The 18,981-nt window shown below is 58.7% G+C and overlaps 2 protein-coding genes across 9 annotated transcripts in view; both read left to right on the top strand.

Moving 5' to 3' along the window:
- SLC45A3 (solute carrier family 45 member 3) overlaps positions 1-7,941 on the top strand; it is a 31,373-nt gene extending 23,432 nt beyond the window's left edge. For 4 of the 8 annotated variants that reach the window (XR_009279427.1, XR_009279429.1, XR_009279432.1 and 1 more), the window contains 3 exons: positions 1,311-1,576; positions 4,152-4,696; positions 5,124-5,176. Coding sequence is in view for 1 of the 8 variants with exons in the window: in XM_058856081.1 (XP_058712064.1) it covers positions 1,311-1,576; positions 4,152-4,634 (749 nt within the window). In the remaining 7 variants the exon portion in view is untranslated. Of the gene's footprint in view, positions 1-1,310; positions 1,577-4,151; positions 4,699-5,038; positions 5,082-5,123; positions 5,192-5,378; positions 5,542-5,596 lie in introns of those variants that run through there. The other 4 variants (XR_009279428.1, XR_009279431.1, XR_009279430.1 and 1 more) reach the window with 4 other exon arrangements.
- Positions 7,942-10,844: 2,903 nt separating this feature from the next.
- Positions 10,845-14,704, top strand: LOC131587819 (Krueppel-like factor 15). Its single transcript, XM_058856089.1, is given in 4 exon segments — positions 10,845-10,987; positions 13,093-13,964; positions 14,360-14,484; positions 14,487-14,704. Coding segments are annotated over 3 exon segments (984 nt in total). The 5' UTR covers positions 10,845-10,987; positions 13,093-13,155; the 3' UTR covers positions 14,537-14,704.
- The last annotated feature ends 4,277 nt before the right edge of the window (positions 14,705-18,981 follow it).

Here is an 18,981-nt window from a genome sequence, read left to right as displayed (position 1 = left end):
GATCTTTGGGAAGGGGTAAGGTCCGGATCGCTGCCGGATACGCAGTTCAGAGCATGTTCTGTACTTTACCTTGGCCCGAGCACAATTCCCCGCTGCCTTTGTTCTGCTGCTGCTGCCTTTGGCATCAGATAACGACAGGTCCTGGTTCAGCAGCAGGTGACAGGTCCTGGGGCCAGAGCGGTGACTTCCAGGGGTGGCATTTCCCACCTCCCACAGGGGAGGGAGGGAGGGAGGGAGCTGGGGGGTGGCTGCTGCAATCCTGGAATTTGTTGGGTGATGCTGCTCTGCTTCCTGAGCCGGCCCAGGCTGGCAGGGCTGGCAGTGCCTCAGTCTCTGCTCGGGACTGAAGCAGGGGAAGGACGTTATGGGGTTAGGGACTGACAGGGACATTATGGGGTTAGGGACTGACAGGGACGTTTTTGGGGTTAGAGACTGACAGGGACGTTATGGGGTCAGGGACTGACAGGGATGTTTTTGGGGTTAGGATTGACAGGGATGTTTTTGGGGTTAGGACTGACAGGGATGTTATGGGGTTAGGGACTCTCAGGGATGTTTTTGAGGTTAGGGACTGAGAGGGATCTTTTTGGGGTTAGGATTGACAGGGAAGGATATTTTTTGAGTTAGGGACTGACAGGGATGTTTCTTGGGTTAGGGACTGAAGGAGAGGGAAGGATTTTTTTGGGGTTAGGGACTGACAGAGAGGGAAGGATTTTTTTGGGATTTGGGACTAAGAGCAGGATTTTTTGGGGTTAGGGATTGACAGGGATATTTTTGGGGTTAGGGACTGACAGAGAGGGAAGAATATTTTGGGGATTTGTGACTGAGGGAAGGATTTTTTGGGGTTAGGGACTGACAGAGAGGGAAGAATATTTTGGGGATTTGTGACTGAGGGAAGGATTTTTTGGGGTTAGGGACTGAGGGAAGGATGTTTTTGGGGTTAGGGACTGAGGGAAGGACTTTTTGGGGTTAGGGACTGAGGGAAGGATTTTTTGGGGTTAGGGACTGACAGAGAGGGAAGGATGCTTTTGGGGTATGGGACTGAGGCAAGGATTTTTTGGGGTTAGGGACTGAGGGAAGGATTTTTTGGGGTTAGGGACTGACAGAGAGGGAAGGATGTTTTTTGGGGTTAGGGACTGACAGAGAGGGAAGGATGTTTTTGGGGGTATGGGATTGACAGAGAGGGAAGGATATTTGGGGATTTGGGATGAAGAGCAGGATATTTTTGGGGTTTGGGACCGAGGGCAGGATGCTTGGCCGTGTTTACCCGGGGGGCAGCCAGGGCAGCGTCCACCACCCCTCTCCACCCACAGGTGTCCGGATGGGCAGCTTGGGCCTCTTCCTGCAGTGCATCACCTCCATCTTCTTCTCGACAATCATGGACCGGCTGGTGAAGCGCTTTGGGACGCGGGCAGTGTACCTGGCCAGCGTGGTGTTCTTCCCCGGGGCCGCCTCTGTCATGTGCCTGTCCCACAGTGTCACCGTGGTCACCATCTCCGCTGCCCTGACTGGATTCACCTTCTCCGCCCTCCAGATCCTGCCCTACACGCTGGCATCCCTCTACCACCACGACAAACAGGTGGGGATCTGCTCCAGGGCAGCCAGAACTTGCAGGTTTTTATATTTTTCCCATGTTTTAGGGAAACTGGTCTGGTTTAGTTGTCCCCGTGCGAATTCTTCAACTCTGCCAGCCTGAGGTGCTGCAAAACTCGAGGATTTTCAGCCCTCACAGGTGCTGCTTTCCAGTTTTCATCCCCAGCGCCACAATCAATAAAATGAAAAGCAAAGCTCATCCTATTCCCCCAGCTCCAAGAAAAATAAACAAATAAACCTTGTGCAGCTTGTGACAGCAGCACAAAAGCTCGTAACGCTGTCCCACAGATGTTATCCTTGTGGAGAAGTCCTAGGAGGTTCCTGAGCTGCACGCTGGATTAATGGGAGTTTCTCTTGTGCTGCAAATGCAGAATTAATTTGTGGTTTGAGAGCAGCTCTTTCATCCCCAGGGCAGCGGTTGGCAGTGCCGTGCAGTGAGTGGGAGCTGTTACCACAGGAATCCAGATGTTCCCATTGAAGGAACCCTCTGGAACAGCCCAGCCTAACTGGCACCAGGAATCCTGTCGGGGTAGGGGGGTGAGGGAATGTTCAGCTTGGCAGGAGCTGCAGCTTGGCTGGGATCTCCCCGTGGATGTTTTATCAATGGAATGAAACCCAAACTCCACGGGCTGGGAAGGGGAAGGCCGCATTCCCAGGGCTTTGCCAAAGGCTGGGAGTGCAGAGAGGGAGGGCACAGCTGCCTTTGGTCTCTCCTGCCCGTGCTGTGTTGCTGTTAACAAATGCTCTGTGGGAATGCTCCAGAGACCTCACAGCGTGAGCAGAGCGAGGCAAAAGAGAGTGAGAAGGGAAAGATTTGGCTTCCCTCTGCTCCCCTTTTCCTGGCTGGAGCGAGGAGGATCTGGGCAGGCAGATGAGGCGGCTTGGCTGAGGTTTGCTGCAGAGCTGAGAAAAGAGCCCTTCCCTGAGTTCCCAGGACTGTTGTGTCCCAGCTGGTGGCACTTTTAAACATCCCAGATGAGAAGAAGTGGCTGCTCATCCCGGGCTCTGGGCTTGGGTTCCCAGTCAGCCACCCCACAAACCCTGAACCCTGCTGCTCGCGGTGCCCTGGGTGTCTGACACCCCACAAACCCCAAACCCTGCTGCTCGTGGTGCCCTGGGTGTCTGACACCCCACAAACCCCAAACCCTGCTGCTCGCGGTGCCCTGGGTGTCTGACACCCCACAAACCCCAAACCCTGCTGCTCACGGTGCCCTGGGTGTCTGACACCCCACAAACCCCAAACCCTGCTGCTCGCGGTGCCCTGGGTGTCTGACACCCCACAAACCCCAAACCCTGCTGCTCACGGTGCCCTGGGTGTCTGACACCCCACAAACCCCAAACCCTGCTGCTCGCGGTGCCCTGGGTGTCTGACACCCCACAAACCCCAAACCCTGCTGCTCGCGGTGCCCTGGGTGTCTGACACCCCACAAACCCCAAACCCTGCTGCTCACGGTGCCCTGGGTGTCTGACACCCCACAAACCCCAAACCCTGCTGCTCGCGGTGCCCTGGGTGTCTGACACCCCACAAACCCCAAACCCTGCTGCTCGCGGTGCCCTGGGTGTCTGACACCCCACAAACCCCAAACCCTGCTGCTCGCGGTGCCCTGGGTGTCTGACACCCCACAAACCCCAAACCCTGCTGCTCGCGGTGCCCTGGGTGTCTGACACCCCACAAACCCCAAACCCTGCTGCTCGCGGTGCCCTGGGTGTCTGACACCCCACAAACCCCAAACCCTGCTGCTCGCGGTGCCCTGGGTGTCTGACACCCCACAAACCCCAAACCCTGCTGCTCACGGTGCCCTGGGTGTCTGACACCCCACAAACCCCAAACCCTGCTGCTCACGGTGCCCTGGGTGTCTGACACCCCACAAACCCCAAACCCTGCTGCTCGCGGTGCCCTGGGTGTCTGACACCCCACAAACCCCAAACCCTGCTGCTCGCGGTGCCCTGGGTGTCTGACACCCCACAAACCCCAAACCCTGCTGCTCACGGTGCCCTGGGTGTCTGACACCCCACAAACCCCAAACCCTGCTGCTCGCGGTGCCCTGGGTGTCTGACACCCCACAAACCCCAAACCCTGCTGCTCGCGGTGCCCTGGGTGTCTGACACCCCACACACCCCAAACCCTGCTGCTCGCGGTGCCCTGGGTGTCTGACACCCCACAAACCCCAAACCCTGCTGCTCGCGGTGCCCTGGGTGTCTGACACCCCACAGCTCTTCACTCCTGCCCTGCTCAGGTGATTCCAGGATGGGCTCAGCTTCCTCCTCCAGTGAGGAGGTGACACAAGCACGAGATGTCCCCAGGCTGGCTTTGGGCTGTTGAGCCCCAGAGCACGGCCCAGGCCCCGCTTGGCCGGGTTCCCCCGGTGAGTCAGGGCTGCTTTGGATCCTGTGCCAGCCGGGAAGAGCCAGCCTGGCTCCTGGAAGCCACCTCACGTGGGCCAGGCTTAGGCTGGCACTCCCCTGAACGCACACAAAGCTCTGGTTTTGCTCTCCTGCACAAAAACAAGGCCCCCTCAGAGTCCCAGCTCCTTCCTCACGCTCCTCCCTCCTTCCCGCAGGTATTTCTGCACAAATACAAGAGGAAAGAGGAGGAAGATGCCGCTCTGCTGGACAAAAAATCAGCTTTCTCCAAGGGGCTGCTCTCCAGCCAGAAGCTTCCTTACCAGAATGGCCACACTGGGAACCTCTTCTCCTCCTCCTCCTCCTCCTCTTCCTCCTCCTCCTCCTCCTCCTCCTCCCCTCCGGCCGTGTCCAGCTCTGCTCTGTGCGTCAGCTCCTCCTGCGACGTCTCCCTGCGGATGGTGGTGGGAGAGCCGGAGCCGGGGGCTCCTGGCCGGGGGATCTGCCTGGACCTGGCCATCCTGGACAGCGCCTTCCTCCTGTCCCAGGTGGTGCCCTCGCTCTTCATGGGCTCCATCGTGCAGTTCACGCAGTCGGTCACCGCCTACATGGTGTCTGCTGCTGGATTCGGCCTGGTGGCCATCTACTTCGCAACCAAAGTCGTCTTCGACAAGGGTGACATGGCCAAGTGCTCCGTGTGACACCGGGGGTGGCAGCAGGTGGCAGAGCGGACTGTGTGTGTCCCCAGGGTCTGGAACCAGCCGTGTGTGTGTGCCCAGGGTCTGGAACTGGTCATGTGTGTCCCCAGGGATGTCACCAGCTGTGTGTGTCCCCAGGGATGTCACCAGCCGTGTGTGTCCCCAGGGATGTCACTGGCCGTGTGTGTCCCCAGGGTCTGGCACCAGCCATGTGTGTCCCCAGTGATGTCACCAGCTGTGTGTGTCCCCAGGGATGTCACCAGCTGTGTGTGTGTCCCCAGGGATGTCACTGGCCATGTGTGTGTCCCCAGGGATGTCACCAGCCGTGTGTGTCCCCAGGGATGTCACTGGCCATGTGTGTCCCCAGGGATGTCACCGGCCGTGTGTGTCCCCAGGGATGTCACCAGCTGTGTGTCCCCAGGGATGTCACTGGCCATGTGTGTCCCCAGGGTCTGGAACTGGCCATGTGTGTGTCCCCAGGGATGTCACCAGCTGTGTGTGTCCCCAGGGATGTCACTGGCTGTGTGTGTCCCCAGGGATGTCACTGGCTGTGTGTGTCCCCAGGGATGTCACCAGCCATGTGTGTCCCCAGGGATGTCACCAGCTGTGTGTGTGTCCCCAGGGTCTGTCACCAGCCATGTGTGTCCCCAGGGATGTCACCAGCTGTGTGTGTCCCCAGGGATGTCACCAGCCATGTGTGTCCCCAGGGATGTCACTGGCCATGTGTGTCCCCAGGGATGTCACCAGCTGTGTGTCCCCAGGGATGTCACCAGCTGTGTGTGTGTCCCCAGGGATGTCACTGGCTGTGTGTGTCCCCAGGGTCTGGAACTGGCCATGTGTGTCCCCAGGGATGTCACCGGCTGTGTGTGTGTCCCCAGGGATGTCACTGGCTGTGTGTGTCCCCAGGGATGTCACTGGCCATGTGTGTGTCCCCAGGGTCTGGCACCAGCCGTGTGTGTCCCCAGGGTCTGTCACCAGCCATGCCCCAGCTGCTGCTGTCACCCCGGGGGTGGCTGTGGGGCTGCGGGCAGCACGGGGTTAATCTCAGGTGTAAATCAGAGGCTTTGGGGCGGTGTCCTCAGGGCCAGAGGTGCTTTCCAGAGGTGCCTTTAGCAGAGGGAAGCGCGGCACAGCAGCACCAAAGGGTTTCTCCAGGGGGGAAAAGGGGAATTGTGTCCCCCCGGTAACGGGTCGTGCTCCTGAGCAGGAGCTGCACAGCGAGGGGATCCATCCTTGCCTCTCCTCCACCTCCAGCTGACTCCTCTCCCCCTGCTTGCTGTAGTTTTACCCAACTTCTTGAGCAATAATTCAGCAAATGGGATGCGGGGAGGAGATTTCCTGGGGAAAAAAAGCAGCGGGGAGGCCGAGGTTTGGCTGTGGGGCTGAAGGGGTGCCCAGGTGTTCACCCACATTTCTGCCCTCCTCTCCTTCCCCTCCTCCATCCAAAACCATCCAGGAGAAAACTTAGCGTGCCTTGTTTTGGGAAAAACAAGGAACATCCCATTAGGACCGGTTCCAAAAGGTGACTTAACCTTTACCTGTGTACAGGCTTGCATCAGATAGGGAGAACTTCTGAGCTTTTATTTATTTTATTTTATTTTAATGATTGTTTTTACCTTTCTTCACATGGTTCTCAGTCACTCTGACCTCTCACTCCTCACCTCAGTGCCTGAGCCTGCATTTTCTCTCTCCCCTCATGGATCCAGACTGTTCTGCCTCTTCCTTCCACTCACAGCCCCTGGAAGATGCTGCCATTCCCAGATTCCCAGAGGGAAATCCGCTCCCAGAGGGGTTTTCAGTGCTGTGGCAGTGATGCAGAGCAGGAAAAGCTCTCCTGGATGGGTTAAACTCAGACCTGCAGCTGGTCCCGTGGCTGTCTGGGCTTTCTTAAAATGTATTTTATTTCCAGTCAGGAGTTCTCACTGACAGAAAGCCCCTCCTGCCGCCCTCACCCAGGGCACAAACCCTCCAGGGATGTCCAGGTTGTTTTGGCCACCAGCTCTGAGTCACTTCCCTCTGGCAGCAGAGCCCGATTCCCCCTGCCCAGAACCATTCCCTGTCCCCAGTGACCCAGCTGGGACAATTCTGCTGCTGGCAGATTCCTGCAGGAGCTCCCCACACTCCGAGGAGGAGCTCAGGAGGAGCTCAGGAGTCAGGAATGATCCGAAATGCCAAGGAAAAGCTGAGATTGGTGCTGTGAGCACACAAACCCCAGCCATCCTCGGCTCTGCCTGGGCTGAACCAGGCAAAAAACCAACGTTTGTGACTAATTTTTATTTTTTGAGGTGTGTGGGCAGCCAGAGGCACTTGTGAGGTTGGGCTGGAGGGTGAAATGTTGCTATTTTGGCAGAGTTTTGTCAGCCTGTTCTTTGGCAGGGAGGCCGGGTGACTCCCCTGCTGTCTGAGCCGGGCCCTCAAAGGTTTGGAATCGTCCCTTTCCCGTCAGGGGTCACTGTTTTTGTTTTAGTTCTTCTCAAATTATAGCCTGCCAGCCTCCCTTTCCCACAGCAAGGGCTGTGCTGACACGCAGCTGCTTTGGGGATGGATTTGGCAGTGCTCAAACCACTTCCAGAAACAGTTTTGGGGTCTGTCCTACCCTGGGCTCTGTCCAGTCCAGGCTGCAGCAGGAAGGATCTGAGACAAAATCCCATTGCTAGAGTTGGGATAATAAATTCCCTGAATAAATTCCTCGACCCAAGGCTGGAAACCCCTTTATTTTTAATATTTCTTATGTAAATGTGAGGAACTTCCCCTGCACAGAGGCTGCTCTGATGCTCAAGTGCTTTTGATCATTTAAGTGCCTAAAGTGCTTCCACACTGAGCTTCAGGGGACGGGGTTTGGTGGGAAAGGCCTTAAATTGTTCTTTTCAAACCCCAGGGTCAGAGGGGCGCAGAGCTGGGGATTAAACCAGGAGATGAGGGAGTAGGAGGATGAGGAAATCTTCACAAAATTGGCTTTTTTTGGCTTCTTCTGAGAAAATTTCTGCATCAGCATCGTGTGAAAGAGCAGCAATGGGTGTTGTAGTCTGGGTAAAAGCATCCCTGCTGTTACTGATATTTCCTGTGTGACCACGGAATTCCTCTAGGATTTGCTCCTGCCTGGCCACAGGTTTGGGGAGGAGCTCCTCAGAGCTTTTCTCCTCCAGGTATGAGGTGGATTCTCTTCCTCACAGGTGAATCCTGCCCCACCTTTCCTTTGTGGAGTTTGGAATGGGGAGGAGGGAGAGCTGCTGTGGGAATTCCCTGCTGTGGATCCCTGGGATGGGGAAGGGCTGGGGGGGATGGATGGATGGAATCCATGAATGGATGATGGATGATGGATGGAATCCATGGATGGATGATGGATGGATGATGGATGATGGATGATGGATGGATGATGGATGATGGATGGAATCCATGGATGGATGGATGGATGATGGATGGATGGATGGAATCCATGAATGGATGATGGATGGATGATGGATGGATGATGGATGGAATCCATGGATGGATGATGGATGATGGATGGAATCCATGGATGGATGATGGATGGATGGATGGATGGATGGATGGATGGATGGATGGATGGATGATGGATGGATGGATGATGGATGGATGGATGGATGGATGGATGGATGGATGATGGATGGATGATGGATGATGGATGGATGGATGATGGATGGATGATGGATGATGGATGATGGATGGATGGATGGATGGATGAGGAAGGATGATGGATGATGGATGGATGGATGGATGATGGATGATGGATGGATGATGGATGGATGAGGAAGGATGATGGATGATGGATGGATGGATGGATGATGGATGGATGATGGATGGATGGATGGATGATGGATGGATGGATGGATGGATGATGGATGGATGGATGGATGGATGGATGGATGGATGATGGATGGATGATGGATGGATGAGGAAGGATGATGGATGGATGGATGGATGGATGGATGATGGATGGATGGATGGATGGATGATGGATGGATGGATGGATGGATGGATGGATGGATGATGGATGATGGATGGATGATGGATGGATGATGGATGGATGGATGATGGATGGATGATGGATCCATGGATGATGGATGATGGATCCATGGATGGATGCTGCTTTCCCTTTCTGAGGTCACATCCTGTCCGCCAGACGTTCATGTTTTATTTATTGGGTAGAGTGAATATTTTGTATACAGCACCAGAGGAAAGCTTTTATGATAAATTTTTATGGAAAAATATGGGGGGAAATAAAAAGATGTGGAAAAAGGGAAAAATGCCTGAGCCAGCCACGAGGGGGCGCCACCAGGGTGAGGGGCGTGGTCAGGGAATGACTGACGTGAAGGGGGCGTGGCCAAACAATGACAAATGGCGTTGGGGGCGTGGCCAAGGAATGACGGACGTGGCGGGGACGTGGCCAATTAATGAGAAATTACATTTGGGGCGTGGCCAAGGAATGACTGATGTGCAGGGGACATGGCCATAAAAATGACAGACGTGGCGGGGACGTGGCCATAAAAATGACAGACGTGGCGGGGACGTGGCTAATTAATGAGAAATGAGATTTGGGGTGTGGCCAATGGATGACTGATGTGCAGGGGGCGTGACCAGAAATTGACGGACGTGGCGGGAACGTGGTTAATTAATGACAAATGAGATTCGGAGCGTGGCCAATTAATGACTGACGTGCAGGGGCGGGGTCATTTATCGCGGGTGTGGATTGGGGCGTGGCCAGAAAATGACGGACGTGGCCAATTAATGAGAAATGAGGTTCGGGGCGTGGCCAAGGAATGACGGACGTGGCCAGGGTGTGGTGAATGGATGGGGGTGGGGTTGAGCGCGTGGGCGTGGCCGAGGGGCGTGGCCTGGGTGTCATTTTGGGGTGGGGACATGGGGGGCGGGGCATGAGCGGGGTGGAGGGGGGGCTTTGATAGGGGAGGGGTCAATGGGGCGGGGATTGGGGCGTGGCAAAGGTGGGGTCAGTGACAGGGAGGGGACATGGGCGTGACCACGGGGCAGGGGCGGGGTTGGTGTTTTTATGGCACAATGGGCACGGCCAGGGGCGTTCCTGGGCGCGATGTCCCGGCTCCGAGTGCCACCGGTGTCCCCGGGCCAAGGGACGGGCTTTTCCCCGCACAGCAGCTCCGTTTTTCCCCCAAAAAGCTCCGGTCCCGCTCGCCCCAGCGGGTGCGGTACAAACCCCGAGCAGGAAAAAAATCCCGGGAAAAACATCCCGGGAAAATCCCAGGAATTTTGTGTAAATCAAAGCGTGATTGAACCATCGCTGCCTGAGGATTCGGAGGAGCTGAGACCTCCCCAACCCCTCCAAGCCCATGAATAAGTATTATTAATTATCATCGATACTTCTCTGATGCGCGTTCCCGGCAGCGACGCTCAGCACTGCGAGGCTGTGACAGGGGTGGGTGACACACGGTGACACTCGGGGAACAGCCCCGGGCCGCCCTCTCCGTGCCCCTTCAGCGCTGGGCTCTTTATTTTTCATTTCGCTTTGGTTTTTATACATTTGAAACCTTCCCCCGGGCCGGGTGTTTTGTTCTGGCCCCAAATCTCGCTTTTCTCCCCGAGCGGAGGGGCTCGGTGAGGTTTGGTGGAGCTCAGCCCAAAGCCACCCCCAGGGACCCCAAAGCCACCCCCAGGGACCCCAAAGCCATCACAAGGACAGAGCTCGCTCCTGGCCCCATCAGCAGCATCCGAGCGCTGCCCAAAACCTCCCGCACACCTGGATCCTCCTGGATCCCCCTGGATCCACCGGGATTCTCCTGGATCCACCCGCGACCTGCAGGGACTCGCCTCCTTTTCCCGAAACGCCGGGGAGACCTGGAGCGCTTCCAGTGTCACCGAGCAGCGGGAGGAAACAGCGGCGGGGCCGCGGGAGCTGCTCCAGAGCCTCGCAGGGACGGAGCCGGGACATCCCGGTGTCCCTCCCGGACCCCCTCCCGGTGTCCATCCCGGTGCCCCTCCCGGTGCCCCTCCCGGTGTCCCTCCCGGAGCCCCTCCCGGTGCCCCTCCCGGTGTCCCTCCCGGAGCCCCTCCCGGTGTCCCTCCCGGAGCCCCTCCCGGTGTCTCTCCCGGTGTCCATCCCTGTGTCCTTCCCGGTGCCCCTCCCGGTGCCCGTTCCCGTGTCCCTCCCGGTGTCCCTCCCGGTGTCCCTCCCGGTGTCGCTCCCGGTGTCTCTCCCGGTGTCCCTCCCGGTGTCCCTCCCGGTGCCCCTCCCGGTGTCCCTCCCGGTGCCCCTCCCGGCTCGCTGTTCCAATGGGATCGGCGGCGGCGGCCGAGCCCTCGGCGGGGCGGGGCGGGCCGGGAGCCGCCCCCGGCGGAGCCGCGGGACCCGCGGGCAGCGGAGCGGGGTAAGGGGCGCTGGGGGGCTCGGGGGTCCCGCCGGCAGCGCTCCCCGGGGCACGGGGGAGGGGGGGATTGGCAGCACCGGGCTCGGTGTCACCGGCTCCGCTCCGAGCCCCGCCGGGGCTGGGGGGCTGCGCTGGAACCGGAGCCTCCGCTCGTCCTTGGGCATCGCTTTGCTCCGGGACATCGGCACCGGCTGGCGAGCCCCAAAAGCGGCGAGCCCCGGTTCTGCACGGCCGCCGTGCGAGCCCCGGCTCCGGGAGGTTCCAGGAGGTTCACTCGGTCACCGGAGGGGAGCCGTGACCCTCGGCTGCGTTCCCAGCTCCTGTTGGCTGACCTTGGGCCGGTCTGGCTCTCCATGTGCTCGGGCTGCACATGTGCTGCTCTCCAGCCGCGGCTCCCGGGGAAAAGCGGAGGAGCAGAAATGCCAAGTGAGGCTCGGGAAGGACGCTGCCCTCGCAGTGAGGGACAGAGCCAGGGCTCCGTTTCCCTGCGGTGGCTTTGGGGTGACAGCACTGGTGGCATTTGCGCTAAATTGGGTTGACAGGGCAGTGGCACCAGTCTTGCCCCACAGCGCTGCTCTGCCAGCTGGGTCATCACCGCTGCCCCAAATCAGGGAAACTGAGGAGCAGAGCGCTCCAAGAACTTCCCCAAGGCTGCCCTGCTCAGATCTCCTCGGTGCTGAGCCAGCAGCTCCATCTCTGCACCTTCCTGCCCTCTGGCCGTGCTTTTATTCCTGCTGTCAGCCCGGCAGCAGGGCTGTGCTCCGTGAGGAGTGAAGAGTTTAATTCAGCTCTCCTGAATGGGGATGGAGATCCCCGAGCTGCTCTGCAGGAGCTGCTTGGAAAATCAGGTTTAAGGACACTCTGGGAGAGGTAAACAGGAGCCTTCGGTAGCCAGAGGGGGGAGGCTTTCCCCGCAGAAAGAGGAGATGCAGAAGAAAAGACAAAAGATCCTAAAACTGATGTGAAAGAGGGTGTGGAACTGCCTGGAAGGGGTTGTTCAGAGCACAGATTTGGGCTGTGATGAAAATTCCAAGCCTGGAGGCTGAGATTGGCCTGAACACCTCTTTACCTCTGGTGTGAGCAGTGACAGTCCCTGCTCACTGTGACTCGCTGGGCTGGACACACCGGGAGGGCCCCTGCATCTTGTTCCTGGCAGGTTTGGGAGCCATTTCCTAAGGAGAAGAGCATTTATATGGCATCCAGAGTGCTCAAAAATTCCCTCTGGCAGCTCTCAGGACCCTGGGGAGCGCTGATAACAAGGACTGGCCCGACTGGTTTGCAGCTCCACAGAAATCTGATGGAAAAGGCTCTTAAGGGGCTTTGACAAAGGTTTTCTTTCCTCTGGAAACTCCATTTCTGCATTAAATACAAACAGATCCCTGCACCCCGGGTGCAGAGCAGGATGGGGACAGGGACAACTGTGTGGCAGCTCTGGGGGTCCTTGGGCACCTCCCTCCCACCCCCTGAGCCCCAGCAGGGCCTGGGGGCTCTGTGACAGCGACCCCCGAGCGCACCCAGCTCCTCCTGGACACGCCGTGCTCTGTCCCAGCTGTCTGCAAACGCTGTTTGTGTCCTCAGGAGCCCCGGAGCTGACCCTGGCCAGGCTCTCTGAGCTGTGCCTGAGGCTGGGACAGACCTGCCCGGACAGAACCGGGGCGTGTTGGGGCTCCCAGCGCTGCTGAGCATCCCCAGGCGGGGCAGCAGCACCTGGGAGCTGGCTCCTTCTTACCTGTGCAGGTGGGGAGATTTAACCCAGCCCCGTGGCTGTGCCAGGGCCTGCCCAAATTCACAGCGTGGAGAAGCCACAGAATCCTCTCCCGGATCACAACGAGCCCCTGGCTAACCCGGACTCATCCCCTGCGCCACCCAGCAGCGCAGAGCTGCCCTCCGGCACAGGGAGGGATGAAGGGTTTCTCTGGGTGTGTTTTTACCCCCACAAACTCCCCAGAGAAGTTGGTTTTGGGGGGGAATCTGAGGAAAACGGCCAGCCCGTGTTTTTTCTCTTTAAAAACAAAGGCCCTGCCAGGTTCTGCTGTTTTCTTTTTTTGTTAAAAGGTTGAGGTTTGCGTGTTTGGAAATAACCTCGCTGTGCCGTTCCCTTGCAGATGAACGGAGAATTGCCCAGCTGAGCTCTCCCGAGCCAGGAGCTGCCTGTGGGGAGGCACCAAATGGTCTCTGTGAGCTGCCAGGACCTGCTGCCCTCCCTGAGCAGCCCTGCCCTGCAGTGCAGGATGCCACCGTCCCTCCTGCCAGGACACGGCGGTGACCCGGAGGGCTCTGGCCACGTCCTGGCGAGCAGCACCGGGGGTGCCAAGGGCGAGCCCCCCAAAGCCCAGCTCAGCGAGGCTCAGCTCAGGCTGCCCGACTTCTGCCTCTCCCAGAACTTCATCCCCACGCTGGAGGAGATCGAGGAGTTCCTCAGGGAGAAGGCAGAGCTCCCCAGGGATGAAGCAGGAGATCCTCACCCCGCGGGGTGGAATGTGGAGAGCGAAGCTGAGCGCGGCTCCGGGACACACGGAGGAGGAGGAGGAGGAGGAGGAGGAGGAGGAGGAGGAGGACAGGTCCCAAACGCTGCGGGGACAGCTGCTGGTGACCCGGCAGTTCCCGTTATCCTGCAGCTCCAGCCTCTCCCGACGGACAGTGTCACCCCTGGGGGTGTCAGGGTGGCCCAGCTGCTGATCAGCCTGCAGACCCCAAACCCACCCCTCCTCCCTCAGCTCCAGCCCCCCGGCACCACCCTGGACCAAAAATACGTCCGAATCGCCCCTCTGCCGGTGGCCCCGGGGCCGGGGGATGCTCAGGAGGCCGAGGCAGCCCCCGGGTGCCAGCAGGGTCCCCCATCCCTGCTCCGCATCCACCGCTGCTCCCACCCGGGCTGCGGGAAGGTTTATTCCAAGAGCTCCCATCTGAAGGCTCATTTCCGCCGGCACACGGGGGAGAAACCCTACACCTGTGGCTGGCCCGACTGCGGCTGGAGGTGAGTGAGGGTCCCCCGGGGTGGAATCTCCAGGGGGAATCCACAGCCCCAAGGAAAACGAGCCTTCCCTCCCCGGCCCCGCTGCTCCGGGCTGGATGTGGAGCTCCAGGAAAGCATTCCCACCCAGGCTCCTGGCCCCTGGCCACTGCCAGCCTGAGCTCTTTTCCCAAAAAAACCAATTCCAGTGCCTGGGCCGGAAGGTTCCAGCAAGGGAAAACAAATGGAGGAAGTAGGTGGACAGCGTCCTTTGAGAGCAAGGGAAAGAAATTCAGGTCTCAGTGGGTGAATTCTTTCCCATTTCCAAATCCTTGGAGGGGTCGATCTCGGGAGCTCTGGAAGTGACCCAGGAGGCTGTGCCGGGGTCACTGGATCCAGCATTCCCAATTTCCCTGCAGGTTCTCCCGCTCGGATGAGCTCTCCCGCCACAAGCGCTCCCACTCCGGCCTCAAGCCCTACCAGTGCACAGCCTGTGAGAAGAAATTTGCCCGCAGTGACCACTTGGCCAAGCACCTGAAGATCCACCGGGCCAGCCCTGCAGCCCACGGACGCTTCCAGGGGGGAGCAGGAGTTAATTCCTGCTGCTCATCCCTGCCAGCGAGGCCGGGAGGTGCCAGAAGCTGAGGGAGGAGGGAGAAGTGAGCCCTGAACAAACCACAGGAGATTTGGTTGTCCCTCCTTTCACCGGTGATGAAATTCCCGAGCTGTTTCTGGCGCTCTTTGAAATACAAGTGATGGAAATCGGCCTGGATTTGGGATGTGTGTGGGAAAGTCAGGCTGGAAAAGTGGGATCAGGCGTTTCAGAATCCCAGAATCCCAGCGTGGTTTGGGTCGGGAGGGACCTTAGAGCTCATCCCATGGGCAGGGACACCCTCCCACCATCCCAGGCTGCTCCAGCTTGGCCTTGGACACTTCCAGGGATGGGGCAGCCACGGATTCTCTGGGAATTCCATCCCAGCCCCTCCTGACCCTCACAGGGAGGGATTTATTCCCAATATCCCATCCAACCCTGCCCTCTGGCCGTGGGGAGCCATTCCCTGCGTGCTGTCCCTGCATCCCTGCTGGATCAGGGATGGATGGGGGTCTGTGGGGGCTGGAAACTTTCCAGTGTGATTATTTTGTCCCTAAATCTGCTTCATTTTGCTGCTGGGGGGTCTCCCAGCTGGCTGGCTCCCTCCGTGGCATCCTCTGCGTGCTTGAGAGGGACAGGAGATGGATTTTGTGGAGGGATCAGGAGAACAGAAAGCAGCGCCAGCAGAGCCCTTTCCAGCACAGAAGGACATTCCCAAGGAGAGACGGGAGCGTGAGGAGCCCGGAGGAGCTGAGAGCTCCTGCCAGGGGAGCAGAGCAGGCTGCTGACGTCCTCCTCCTCCTCCTCCTCCTCCTCCTATTTGCCTTTTGGTTAATTAAAGGCCAGCTCCTCGCCTCGGTGCCAGCTCCCCGAGCTTCTGCAAACATCTGGGAGGGAACGAGGTGCTTGTACAAACACGGGATGGGCGTCAGGAGCTGATTTCCACGGGGCTGGGCTGGATTTTGGTGCCTGCAGGCTCTGGGCTCTGCTCTGCTGCCCCAAGGAGCTGCCCTTGAGCTGCTGTGGTGGAGAGTTGTACCCAGAAGAGGTCGGGGAGATGGGCTCAGCCCTTCTCTGGAGGGCAGGGGGTGTTCCCTGTTGGGACAAGGGACAAGCTTGGAGGTGCTCCAAGGGTGGGGAGAAGCAGCTCCTTCCTTCCTTCCTTCCTTCCTTCCTTCCTTCCTTCCTTCCTTCTTCCTTCCTTCCTTCCTTCCTTCCTTCCTTCCTTCCTTCCTTCCTTCCTTCCTTCCTTCCTTCCTTCCTTCCTTCCTTCCTTCCTTCCTTCCTTCCTTCCTTCCTTCCTTCCTTCCTTCCTTCCTTCCTTCCTTCCTTCCTTCCTTCCTTCCTTCCTTCCTTCCTTCCTTCCTTCCTTCCTTCCTTCCTTCCTTCCTTCCTTCCTTCCTTCCTTCCTTCCTTCCTTCCTTCCTTCCTTCCTTCCTCCCTCCCTCCCTCCCTCCCTCCCTCCCTCCCTCCCTCCCTCCCTCCCTCCCTCCCTCCCTCCCTTTTTTCCCCCTAATAAACTCAGGACACCAAAGTTCTGGCTGGGAAGGGATCCTTGGGATGGAGCTGGAGATGTTGGTGTTGGTGTCCCAGCAGTGTGATGAGGGGGAAGATGAGGCAGCTGAAAATCATTGATTCATTAAAGATTTTTACTCTGAAATATCTGGGGGGGGCTCAGGCAGCCCCTGGGGGAGCTGGAGATGGACGGGGCAGGGCCCTGCCCGCCTCTGAGGCTGTGCTGAGGTGTCACCATCCCACCATGTCCTGGATTCTCCTGCACTCTGTCACTGCAGGGGGCCCAGTCCAGCCTGGGGTGTGTCTGGGTGTGTCTGGGTGTGCCCCAGGTGTACCCAGATGTGCCCCAGGTGTGCCCAGGTGTGCTCAGGTGTGCTCAGATGTGCCTAGGTGTACCCAGATGTGCCCCAGGTGTGCCCCAGGTGTGTCCAGGTGTACCCAGATGTGTCCAGGTGTGTCTGGGTGTGCCCAGGTGTGCTCAGGTGTGCCCCAGGTGTGTCCAGGTGTACCCAGATGTGTCCAGATGTGTCCAGATGTGTCTGGGTGTGCCCCAGGTGTGCCCAGGTGTGCCCCAGGTGTGCTCAGGTGTGCCTAGGTGTACCCAGGTGTGCCCCAGGTGTGCCCCAGGTGTGCCTTAGGTGTGTCCAGGTGTACCCAGATGTGTCCAGGTGCGTCTGGGTGTGCCCAGGTGTGTCCCAGGTGTGTCCAGGTGTGCCCCAGGTGTGTCCAGGTGTGCCCAGGTGTGCTCAGGTGTACCCAGCTGTACCCAGATGTGCCCAGCTGTGCCCAGGTGTGCTCAGGTGTACCCAGCTGTGCCCAGCTGTGCCCCAGCTGTACCAGGTGTGCCCCAGGTGTACCCAGCTGTGCCCAGCTGTGCCCCAGCTGTACCCAGATGCACTCAGGTGTGCCCAGCTGTACCCAGATGTGCCCAGATGTGCCCAGGTGTGCCCAGGTGTGCCCAGCTGTGCCCAGCTGTACCCAGGTGTGCCCAGGTGTACCCAGCTGTGCCCAGATGTGCCCAGCTATGCCCCAGATGTGCCCAGCTGTGCCCAGATGTACCCAGCTGTGCCCCAGATGTGCCCAGCTGTGCCCCAGGTGTACCCAGGTATGCCCAGCTGTGCCCAGCTGCCAGCCAGGAGCCCAGCCCAGCTCGGGGTGCTGCTGCAGGAGGAGCAGGCAGCTCTGTCCCAGCCCATTTTGGGGCTGCCTTTTGTTCCAGTGCCTTTTCTCCTGCCCAGGCTCGGCTCCGTGCCCCCTTTGCCGCGGGGCTCTGCTCACAGGCCCCGTGCCAGCCTGACTCACGCCCGTCTCGTGCTTTTACCTGTCCCCCTGCGCTCCTCTTCCTCGCCCCACACTCTCCCAGCCCTCCCTGCTCACCCTGGGCCTGCCCTGTCCTGCCTCCCTCTGCTCCCAGCCACAGGCAAACAGGAGCTGGAGGAGTTTCCAGATTTTGGAGTGAGAAGATTCGGGTCTCGTCCTCAATCCAATCCATCTCAGTTCTCCAGAGGGTCCCTGCTGCTCCTGGGGTGGCTCTGCTGTGGAAGAGGGGTCTGGGAGAGCTGGGAGAAGCTCCCAGAGCGCCCCTGGTTTGTTTTGCCGTCCCTTCCACAAAGGGAGAGGAGATATTTTTATCAAATAAACCACGCTAGATCCGTATCTCTCGTGTGATGCCTGCTGGAGTCTCACCTGCCTCCCTCGGGGGATGCCTCAGAAGCTTTGCTGAGGGCTCTGAAATCACCTCTCCTCTGCTCCTGGATCTGCTCCACAGGAATATTCCCGGTGGCAGCAGCAGGGATGGGGCTCCCACGGCTCCAGGGCTGCCGGGAGGTGACACAAGTGTCACCGTGCTCACCGGGCCCTGGGCTGGCTCTGGGTTCCCTGCTGGAGGAGCGGGAATGAGAGGAGGGGAATGGAATGGAATGGGATGGAATGGAATGGAATGGGATGGAATGGGATGGAATGGAATGGAATGGAATGGGATGGGATGGGATGGGATGGGATGGGATGGGATGGAATGGAATGGAATGGGATGGAATGGAATGGAATGGAATGGAATGGAATGGAATGGAATGGAATGGGATGGAATGGGATGGAATGGAATGGAATGGAATGGAATGGGATGGAATGGGATGGAATGGAATGGAATGGGATGGGATGGAATGGAATGGAATGGAATGGGATGGGATGGAATGGAATGGCAGGAGTGGGAATGAGAGGAGGGGAATGGAATGGAAGAAGCAGGAATGGCAGGAGTGGGAATGGCAGGAGGGGAATAGCGGGATGAAGGTGGAATGGCAGGAGGGGAAAGGAATGATAGGAAGGGAAAGGAATGGCAGGAGTGGGAATGCAATGGCAGGAACAGGGATGGGAGGAGCAGGGATGGCAGGAGCAGGGATGGCAGGAGGGGAATGGAATGGCAGGAGTGAGGATGGAATGACAAGAGGGGACTGGCAGGAACAGGGATGGAAGGAGGGGACTGGAATGACTGCCAGGAGCAGGGATGGAAGGAGCAGGGATGGCAGGAGGGGACTGGAATGGCAGGAGGGGACTGGCAGGAGCAGGGATGGCAGGAGTGAGGTTGGAATGTCAGGAATAGGGATGGAAGGAGCAGGGATGGCAGGAGGGGACTGGAATGGCAGGAGCAGGGATGGAAGGAGCAGGAATGGCAGGAGGGGACTGGTATGACAAGAGGGGACTGCCAGGAGCCGGGATGGAAGGAGCAGGGATGGCAGGAGCAGGGATGGCAGGAGCAGGGATGGCAGGAGGGGACTGGAATGGCAGGAGCAGGGATGGCAGGAGCAGGGATGGCAGGAGCAGGGATGACAGAAGGGGACTGCCAGGAGCAGGGATGGCAGAAGGGGACTGCCAGGAGCCAGCTCTCAGCTCTGCAGCCCGCAGGCTGCCAGGTTGCTAAGCAGAGCTTTTGAAGAACCA

Source organism: Poecile atricapillus, chromosome 23, assembly GCF_030490865.1.
Source record: "Poecile atricapillus isolate bPoeAtr1 chromosome 23, bPoeAtr1.hap1, whole genome shotgun sequence".
NCBI lineage: Eukaryota > Metazoa > Chordata > Aves > Passeriformes > Paridae > Poecile > Poecile atricapillus.
The sequence above is the reverse complement of the archived record's forward strand: the minus strand, read 5'-3'. Positions and strand labels throughout refer to the sequence as shown.